A 10,824-nucleotide genomic window follows, 5' to 3' on the forward strand; every position below is an offset into this window, starting at 1 on the left:
ATCCATCCATCCATCCATCAATCAATCCATCAATCCATCAATCCATCAATCCATCCATCCATCCATCCATCCATCCATCCATCCATCCATCCATCCATCCATCCATCCATCCATCCATCCGTCCGTCCATCCATCCATCCATCCATCCATCCATCCATCCATCCATCCATCCATCCATCCATCCATCCATCCATCCATCCATCCATCCGTCAATCAATCCATCAATCCATCAATCCATCCATCCATCCATCCATCCATCAGTCGAGTCAAGTAAAGAGGAAGGTAGGATGCTTGAGAGATGTGGCGTGTTTACAAATGTAGGCAAACATAGATGTATAACAACCCGTTAAAATACACTGAAATGCAGGAACTCCCATCTACTTTATTCAAAATTTTCTGAGGGAGGACCCCCGGACCGCCCGCCTCAACCCCCGGCATCAATTGGTTAACAAATTAAGCCCTGTCTGTAAGGAAGCGTATGTGTTGTGGATGACTCTCAGCTACTATCCCATCAGATTTAGCTTGAAATCTGTAAATTTATTCAGGTATAACCATTTATGTGTACGTTAGGTCAGTTAGCTGTGGTAGCAACCTTGAACTGGGTTAAGCAGATGAAGAAGTCAGCCTAGTGATTCATTAATTAAAATAATTTAATTGATTCATGACACAACAGTACAAACAAACAAAGGAGGCAAAAGGGCAATAGGAAGACAGTAGATAGTTTTTACCTGTGCAGATGAAAAACTTGGACTCTCCAACACTTAGCTCCACTTTATTCAAGGATATGGACACCTGCAGGGCAGCTGTGAAAGAAGAGAAAAATTGTGAGAGAAACATATTAGTAAGAGTAGGAGTATTCCTCAAATTAACAAACAACAACAGATATGATTTAGACCTTAATTCTTTATCAGCATGTCTCCATTTTTTATTTTATTCATCGTTTACTGCCACAGGCATACCGTTGTATAAAAAGGAAGATTCTTAGAAAAAATACCCACACTGTTCCAAGTATTTCACACATTGTGTAGTTTGTTTTCATTCAAAGTTCAATTTCTTTCTGAATTCCTCAAAACAACATTTTTTCTGCCATCCGAAGCCTACAGACACAGATTGGTTTTCATTAGACACACGCTTGTTTTGCGACAGGCTTGTCAGTCAAATTGTACAACACAAATGGGATCCTTCCTGCCTGTGGTAACACTGTTCGCAGTCATCACTAACGACAATTGAGCAACAGCATGGTGGAAATTTCAAAAGCTGATAAAGAAAATGAACCAGCTAATGTTTTTTTGTGTATTCTCTCAAGGAAAAAAAAAAAAGTAGTGTGGATCCTCACATCCAAGTTGAAGAAAGTGATTCTGTTGGTGGTAAGCATGGGATTCTGGCAGTATGAGAACCTTGAGCAAAAATACTACAATTTCCATGGTATTAAAACAAACAAACAAACAAAAAATGTATCACATGATTTATTTGCATTCATTTAAAAAATGTAATTTGAATACTTTTGTGTATATCAAATAATATTTTTGTATAGCTAGTGCAGTCTTACGACCGAGTAGTAGGACCATGCTAAAAAAATAAATTACATTACGAGAAAAAGATAATAAATTACGAGAATAAAGTCATAGTATAACGAAAATAAAATCATGGTATTATGAGAATAAAGTCGTAATATTACGAGAATAAACTCATAATACATTCCTGGGTCGGTTCGCACCTGCTGTGGACAGCCTCCAATGTGGGTCACTGTGTTTATCAAGTAGTCCGCAATCACTTTTGGGTCACCGTTTGTGAAATATGCCTCCATCCACATTATGTGACGACTAAATCCGTCAATGCAACCATTAAATGCAATGCCATACGGCTTCAGTATATCATAAGAATTAATTTTCCACAGTGCGCTGGGCCCCCTGCTATTGTATTGCTGATGTAAACATTCATCATTTTACCACAGTTGTAAGACTGCTTTTTTGTGTCGAAATTCTGATAATACTACGACTTTATTCTGATAATATTACAAGTTTATTCTCATAATATTATGACTTTATTCTCGTGTTATTTCAACTTTATTCTCATAATATTATGACTTTTTTCATAATATTTAAGTTTTAAAAGTTTGTTTATGGCGCTGCCCTTTACGTTTAAGGGCAGCACCTCCCACGAGGCCGCAGCCTCAGACACCTCTGTCTCCCCATATCTGTTTGTTTGTGTTTTACTTGGACAGGCCGTACTGAAATGTAATTTTGTTGTGCTTTGGTGCAAGAACCAAGCTGATTCTGATTATTCACATAATATTTCAACATTATTCTCGTACGACTTTATTCTCATTACGTTATGACTTTATGCTTGCAATACTACGACTTTATTCTCATAATTTTATGATTTTTATCTCATTATGTAGTTTTTTTTTCTTAGTGTGGCCCTAATACTCCGTCGTACAATCTTGACACTAAAATGCAAATTAAAAATCTATTAGCAAAGTTTGTGATTGACTGTTTATTACCGCTGTGTTTGTTTACCTACAAAAACAGCCAAAGTGACTGAATCAGGTCAACAATTGCATTGTCCTTGAAAGGCCTGTTAGTAATTTATTTTTATGTACTGCTACACATTTACCCCTGGATTTGTTTAATAAACGACGTAGATAAAAATGCACTTGCACTGAATGTGTACCCAGAATCGCTTATCAATACATCTACCGAAAACATCTGTAAAATAATTTAAACTGCACCATTTGACACAGCTCAGTATAGACATTTTATACATGATATCTAGTTTGCAATAAAAACCTTTAATCATAAGAAATGCAAAAAATAAATTTAATTAAAATGCCTTCTATTGCTGTTTTATACACGATAATTTACAGTTTACAACTCCATCATAATAACCAATATTACTATATATTTTCTGTTGTACTGTTGAGTGCCTGGCAAACCCATTAATAAATCAAACAACCGGCTAGGTTCTTGGTCTCTACACTGTAAAAAATATCTGTATATTTAACAGTAATAAACAGAAAACTACGACAGAGAAAATCTGTAAACTATCAAACAGTTTAAAACCGTTGAGTTGTCGTGAAGTTGCCATAAATAAAGTAATCAGTGAAAACGGTAATTATTTGTACATTTTTCTCTAAAAAAAAATACAAAAGTCTACTGTAAAGCACTGTTTTTTTGGGGTTTTTTTTTTTTTTACAGAAAATTGCCATACAGTTTATACCAGTCCAACAATATGAATTTAAAATTTATTCACTGAAAAAAAAAAAAAACAACAACTGGTTTTATTCTGGTTGTGCTGGTAATGAATATATGTGATTATATGACATGTGGTTTTTCAGTAATTTCACATCATGGATTAGATTTCTAACAAAGTTATGTCAGGTCCTCTGGACGAATGCAGAGGTGTATAAAGTTCACACAAGAATATGTAAAATAATGCAAGTTAGCTTTCTTGGGCTGTGAGGTCTCAGTTTCTGATAGATGACGTTTGCAAACTGATGTGTACCGCAAACCAACCCATATAGATGAGTATTTGCTGTTTGACTACCATCACACCTGGAGCACAAGTTAGGAGTCATCAGGACTCTGTACCACAGAGCAGACGGTGTCCCCACTAACTCAGGAGCCAGGCAGAAGGAGAAATCCCACACAAGACAGGCTCTAGAGCAATGTGGACTGAGCATGCTGTATATATTTCACCTGCTAACATGCTAATGCTCACTGTTTGTTTCAACTGTGTTACCTTTAAAAAAAGACAGGTGTTTCACCTCTAATAGACAACCCATGGCGGATGGGGTTGTCAGTCAGATAAAATGTGCAACCAACCAACTGCTTCTGTTTTAAGGCAAGCATAACCATTTGGGGGAATTTCCTTTGGTTGCCATACACAGCTGAATGATGGCTTGGAGGATCAGGTATAAAGAGACTGAGCATTGCTTGGCACAGTAAATGGTAAAAGGACTGTACTTATATAGCACCTTTCTATCTTATCAAGATACTCAAAGCATTTTACACTACAATCTGTGCCCTCATTTACCCATTCATGCACTCTACTAGATCTCTACAAAGCTAATTGAACAAATCATTTTAAAGAGACTAATCAGTGCTTTATCACATTCATACACTGATGGGACTCACATCTGAGGTAATGAAGGGTTCAGTGTCTTGCCCAGGGACACTTCAGCATGTGACTGCTCGTGGATTCAAACCCCCAACTCTTGCACTGGAGGACGACTGCTCTCACCACTTAGCCACAGCCGCCTACAAGTGGGGTTGGATGGGCAATAAAACAAAAAACAAAAAATACTTTTTGTTCCTTGTACCTTATAAAAAGGTATTTATATTGTAGGAATGGTATACCTTGACTCTGGTAACCAGATCATGCCTAGTTAGCGGACATGTACTTGCTTCAGTGGCGCTATGAAAAATGTGGAGAAAAACATTGCAGTGGAGATGGCATTGGGACAAACTTTGCAAAGTCAAGCTATAATCAAAGGCCATTTGTCTGCACCTATTGTGGCCACTATAATGAGTCACAATAAATGTTCCAATGAAAGCCTTAATGGCAGCTATGTGAAAAGGAGATTTGACCCCAGTCGTATCTCACATGCATTTATAAAAAAAAAGTGGGAATGAACAAGCTGCTCAAGATGCAGGCAGAGAGAAACTGAATTACAGCAGACAATGTGTCCAGATGTCGAATATGATGAATAATTATTGGCAGCTCAGGAGGTAGAAGGTCATTCCTGGGCCTCCTGACGTAGCGGTAGTCACACCATGTTGCTGATTTTCATGAGCCTATCATATCTGCGCTTGTCATCTTTACCCGTTGGAGCTGGTTAGGACCAACATCCAAACCACACACAGACATACAGACTAGCTGAATATTAATAACACTTTGACGGATGGTAATACGCTCTACAACACTGTAAACCAGCTCAAGGCACCTGTCAATATTCAAGGAAATGATGAAATCATTAGCTGCTGTTTCTCGGGGGGAGGATAGCTGCAGTCTGCGGCAGCATCGCACTCAAGCTGCTCTCCAGCAAATCAGTGGCAGCCATCTGTCGTGACCCCAGCCTGCCTATAGATGGCAGGAAAGGGGCACTGCCATACGTCATATAAGATGCAGGAGCTGATCTTGTCAACACATGTGGTAATCTCTGTCCTGTGATTCAGTTATGGTCGGTCAGTAGCACCACTCAGACAGAATATTCAGATAACTAGTAGGCTGGTAATGCACACGTCTGCTTCAAATACAAAATGTATGAAATATATATACAGCGATGGAACACATTTTGTCATATGGATGTAAATGAGCTCCTTTATTAGTGACCAAAAGGTGCAGGCAGGCAATACTGTTATTGTTCATGTATGCTTGTTAGCAAATTATCTGTGAACAACTTGAGAATTTTTTATGAAATTCTCATAAAGGAATCACTGGATGCACATCATAACCAATTAACTTTTGGATTCAGTCCAATTCAAGAGGACTCTCATAGCTAATCAACATTACACAACGCAAAAATAGCTATAGCTTTACCAGGTTTATGAATACTGAGCTTAGATTCAGTAGCCAAGAATCCTTCACAACATGCACTCTGAAAATCACATCTCATGACAATACATGCGTTTATGCATAACTTTATTTTGAAGGTTTGACCAAAGGCTCTGCAACTCTTTCTCTACAGCTACTAAAGCTGCAGGTGATCTTTCAAGAAATGTGTGGCCTTTACATTTCATTGTAACAGATCCAGTCAACTGAAATAATTATTATTATTGCTGTTGTTGTTAAAAAGGACTATACAGTGCATCCGGAAAGTATCCGCAGCACTTCACATTTTTCACCTTTTGTTATGCTACATTCTTATTCCAAATTGTATTAAATAATTTATTTCCTCAAAGTTCTACACACAATGACCCATTATGACATAGTGAAAAAAGATTGTTTGATATTTTTACAAACTTATAAAAATAGAAAACTAAAAAACACCATTTACATAAGTATTCACAGCCTTTACCATGAAGCTCAAAATCGAGCTCAGATGCATCCTGTTTCCACCGATGATCCTTGAGATGTTTCTACAACTTAAATGGGGTCCAGCTGTGGTAAATTCAGTTGATTGGACTTGATTTAGAAAGGCCCACACCTGTCTATATAAAGTCCCACAGTTGACAGTGCCTGTCAGAGTGCAAACCCCAAGCATGAAGTTAAAGGATTTGTCTGCAGACCTCCGAGACAGGATTGTGTTGAGACACTAATCTGGGGAAGGATGCAGAAACACTTTTGCTGCTTTCAAGGTCCCATTGAGCACAGTGGCTTCCAGCATTTGTAAATGGAAGAAGTTTGGAACCACCAGGACTCTTCCTAGAGCTGGCCGGCTGTTTAAACTGAGCATTCGGGGGAGAAGGGTCTTAGTCAGGGAGGTGACCAAGAACCCGATGGTCACCCTATCAGAGCTCCAGCATTCTTCGGTAAAGAGAGAACCTTCCAGAAGGACAACCATCTCTGCAGCGATCCACCAATCAGGCCTGTAGAGTAGAGTGGCTAGAAGTAAGACGCTCCTTAATAAAAGGCATGCAACAGTCCATCTGGAGTTTGCCAAGAGGCACCTGAAGGACTCTAAGACCATGAGAAACAGAACTCTCTGGTCTGATGAGACAAAGATTGAACTCTTTGGTGTGAATGCCTGGAGTCATGTTTGGAGAAAACCAGGTAACGCTCGTCACCAGGCCAATACCATCCATACAATGAAGCATGGTGATGGCAGCATCATGCTATGGGGATGTTTTTCAGCAGCAGGAACTAGCAGACTAGTTAGGATAGAGGGAAAGATAAATGTAGCCATGTCAGAGATATCCTGGATGAAAACCTGCTCCAGAGCGCTCTTGACTTCAGACTGGGGCGACTGTTCATTTTTCAGCAGGACAACGACCCGCAGCTCATGGCCAAGATCTCAAAAGGAGCTGCTGCAGGACCACTTTGTGAACGTTCTGGAGGGGCCAAGCCAGAATCCAGTCCTGAATCTGATTGAACATCTCTGGAGAAATCTGAAAAAGGCTGCACAGACGTCTCCTATCCAACCCAATGAATTTTGAGAAGTACTGCAAAGAAGAATGGAACAAACTGCCTAAAGATAGGAGTGTTAATCTTGTGGCATCACATTCACAAAGACTTGAGGCTGTAATCACTGCCAAAGGTGGATCAAGAAAGTATTAAGCAAAGGCTGTGAATACATTCACAGATGTGATTTCTTAGTTTTCTATTTTTAATAAATTTGCAACAATCTCAATAAATATTTTTTTCACATTGTCATAATGGGGTATTGTGGGTAGAATTTTGAGTAAAGAGATTACATTAATAGACTAACACATAACATATATGGAACAATTGTACTGTATAAGCAAATGCTTTAGGTTTTCCAACTATTTTAAAGGCTAATGTCCTTAAAAAAAAAACACTTAAAAATGATGAAACCTCTTCAAGAGTATTGCACTTTGTCCTTAGTATGCTTGTACCCTGCTAAACTAGACTGAAACATAGAAGAAACATCCGATTTCTACTCTTCAAGGCACTCCCATATTGTTTCAGATTCATTCAAATGCTGTTCTCAGGCTGATTAATCATGTCTATTTAACCCCGTGCCCTTCCCCAGTGCCTGTGTCTAACTTAAGGCACACTGCAATCAGCCCTTCAAGTACTTTAAAGGTTTTCAATTATTAATTGATTCCACACCGTTCACGGTGTGTGTGATTGATCGCGTAATAAGTCGCTCGCAAGAACCGGCAGGTGGAAGAAAAATGGCCCGAGCCTTTTCTGTTCTACACCAGCCATCAGAGTGAATAATAGAAATCGGCTCAAGCTGGAAAATATTGGAGTTCGGTTGGCATTTTTTTCAACTTGAAACGCATATCACAACATCTCTGCTGCAAATGTGCATTGGCATTTTAATGAGACTGCTGGCTGGATTTGAAAAATGACGCAAGTAAATTTGTTTACTCTTGCCGAGAGGAGCCGACACGAGACATGCTAATTATGTCAATTCTCAGGCACGGGTTGGTTTTGTTCAATTGGCTTTTTAAGGTGCGTGGGTCAATACGTTATGAGCCTGGTAACAATTATCAGCTCCAATTATTATCTCTTTTGTGAAGCACTGCAGATGGGCAAAATAAGACAACAAACAAAAACATTGATTGCCATTTGTAAAGTGTCAGAGATGGTCGATAATCTACCTTACTTCAGCTTCCCTAACGACAGTGAGAGAGAAATGGTTTCAGCATCAGAAGAATCTTGTGGAAAAAAAAACAAAAAAACATCGGACAAAAGACGCAGAAATTCTCACTTCAAAGTGACATTTAAATCTTTGAACAAGTTTGGTACTGAGAAAATGTAACAAAAGATAACCCCATACAATACAGGTGATACAGTTGATCACAATATTTTACTACAGAGGCTTGAATATGATACTGGGATTATCGAAACAGCTCTAAAATGGTTTAAATCATATCTATCTGATAGATTCCAGTTTGTAAATGTAAATAATAAATCTTCTTCACACACCAAAGTTAGTCATGGAGTTCCTCAGGGCTCAGTGCTTGGGCCAATACTCTTTACTTTATATATGCTTCTATTAGGTAAAATTATTAAACAGCATGGGATAAATTTTCATTGTTATGCTGATGATACACAATTATATTTGTCCATTAAACCCAATGAATCCAATCAGCTACTTAGACTACAATCATGTCGTAAAGACATAAAAACCTATATGACCCTTAATTTTCTCCTTTTGAACACAGACAAGACTAAGGTTTTGGTTTTTGGATCGGAGCACCTTAGGAATTATTTTTTCAGTCTTTCTCCCTTCTTAGATGGCATTAATCTGGCCTCCAGCTCTAATGTTAAAAATCTTGGTGTTATTTTTGATAAGGACATGTCTTTTATCCCCCACATTAAAAACATTACTAGAACTGCCTTCTTCCACATGTGTAATATCAACAGAAACATCTTATCTAAAAATTATTTTTTTTAAAATGGGTCCATACATTTGTCACGTCTAGACTGGACTATTACAATGGTTTATTATCTGGGTGTCCAAATACTTCTTTAAAACGTCTCAAGTTGATCCAAAATGCTGCTGCCAGAGTCTTAACTGGAGTTAGTGGGAGAGATCATATTTCTCCAGTTGTAGCTTCTCTCCATTGGCTCCCTGTCAAATCCAGAATATAATTCAAAAGCCTACTTCTAACCTACAAAGCTCGCAACAACCTAGATCCATCTTATATTACAGAGCTTATTGTTCCATATTTTCCTAACAGAGCACGTTGCTCTCAGGCTGCAGGTTTACTTGTAGTTCCTAGAATTTACAAGAACAGAATGGGAGGCAGATCTTTTAGTTATCAGGCTCCTCTCTTGTGGAACCAACTTCCAATCTCTGTCCGTGAGGCTGACACATTGTCCAGTTTTAAAACTGGGCTTAAGACTTTCCTTTTTGCTAAATCCTATAGTTAGGGTCAGCTTGGGTTTCCTGAGCTGTCCCTTAGTTATGCTGCTATAGGTTTAGACTGCTGGAGGACAAACTGACCACACTTTTCACTCTGCTACTGTCTTTACTTACTCTGCTCAACCTGTTTTGTATTTGTAATTATTTTTTCTATCTTAACATGTGTTTTTTTGTTTTTCAGGTACACCTGGAGCTACCATTCTGTGTTTTTCTGTCTCTCCTTCCTGTCCTCTCAACCAGCCGGTCAAAGCAGATGGCTGCTTGTCCTGAGCCTGGTTCTGCTGGAGGTTTCTTCTTTTAAAAGGGAGTTTTTCCTTTCCACTGTTGCCACTGTGCTTGCTCAGGATGGGAAACTGCAACAAAGCCAAGATTAAGCTTGTCTGCTGGATTTCTTAGATAGAGAACTTTACTAATTGGCTTTTATGTATGTGAATGTTCCTGTAAAGTGCCCTGAGACAACTTTGTTGTGATTTGGTGCTATAAATAAACTGAAATGAAACTGAATTGTATAAGCTTCACTGAACTTAGTACTTCTACCAGTATTTTGCTACTGAGCACACCTGATGTCAGCCATGCCCACTATAAGTTAAAAGAAAATCAAACAATTGTACATATGTAAGCAGTGGATGTCCACATTAGGGGTTGCGCGACTACTTATTTTTTAAAGTCGACTTCAACAAGATAAGAGTTGACGTCGACTAGTTGCTGTGATGTCATAGGAACTCAAGACACCATATTATATTCACAAAAAAAAAAACGTAATTTATCATTTACAAAAAAAAGAAAAGAAAAAGAAGAACAACAAAACATTGAGGGCATCCTACCATTTATCAGAATGTAAATAAGTCACAGGAAAACCAAAACCATTATTAAGCTGCAAAAGTGAAAGAAACGGGCGTCACATAAAAAAAAAAAACTAAAAACAGGAGGCGGGCGGTGGTGAATTCCACCATCGTGGATTGAATAAAATAAAACTAAAAATAGGGATGTACCGATCCACATTTTTTACTTCCTATCCGATCCCGAAACCTACATATAGATATTGGCCGATACTGATACTATTCCGATATCATAATCATAATTGATTTTATGAGGCTGTAATAATCTCCTCTCAAGTACAATTTATACAAATATATGCATGTGTGTCCAAAAAGGCAACTTGAGTTAATCTAAAAAAGTTAAATCTGGTCCTCTGGACATTCAAAAAAACAAAACAAAGCAAATCAACAAAAAATGTAGAAACGTTTCGTCTCTCATCCGAGAGACTTCCTCAGTCTGAGGAGCTGTTTTCAGCTCAGTCTCTTAAATAGCACCTTCTCAGA

At 38.3% G+C, this 10,824-nt stretch overlaps 1 protein-coding gene across 1 annotated transcript in view; it reads right to left on the reverse strand.

The window, feature by feature from the left end:
- Positions 1 to 10,824, reverse strand: part of LOC119428660 (neural cell adhesion molecule 2) — a gene marked incomplete in the record, with an annotated part of 694,153 nt that overhangs the window by 233,301 nt on the left and 450,028 nt on the right. The window contains 1 exon segment of the mRNA XM_037696330.1: positions 729 to 803. Within this exon segment, the coding sequence (XP_037552258.1) occupies positions 729 to 803 (75 nt within the window).

This window comes from Nematolebias whitei, chromosome 23, assembly GCF_014905685.2.
Source record: "Nematolebias whitei isolate Nwh7 chromosome 23, NemWhi1, whole genome shotgun sequence".
NCBI classification, from domain to species: Eukaryota; Metazoa; Chordata; class Actinopteri; order Cyprinodontiformes; family Rivulidae; genus Nematolebias; species Nematolebias whitei.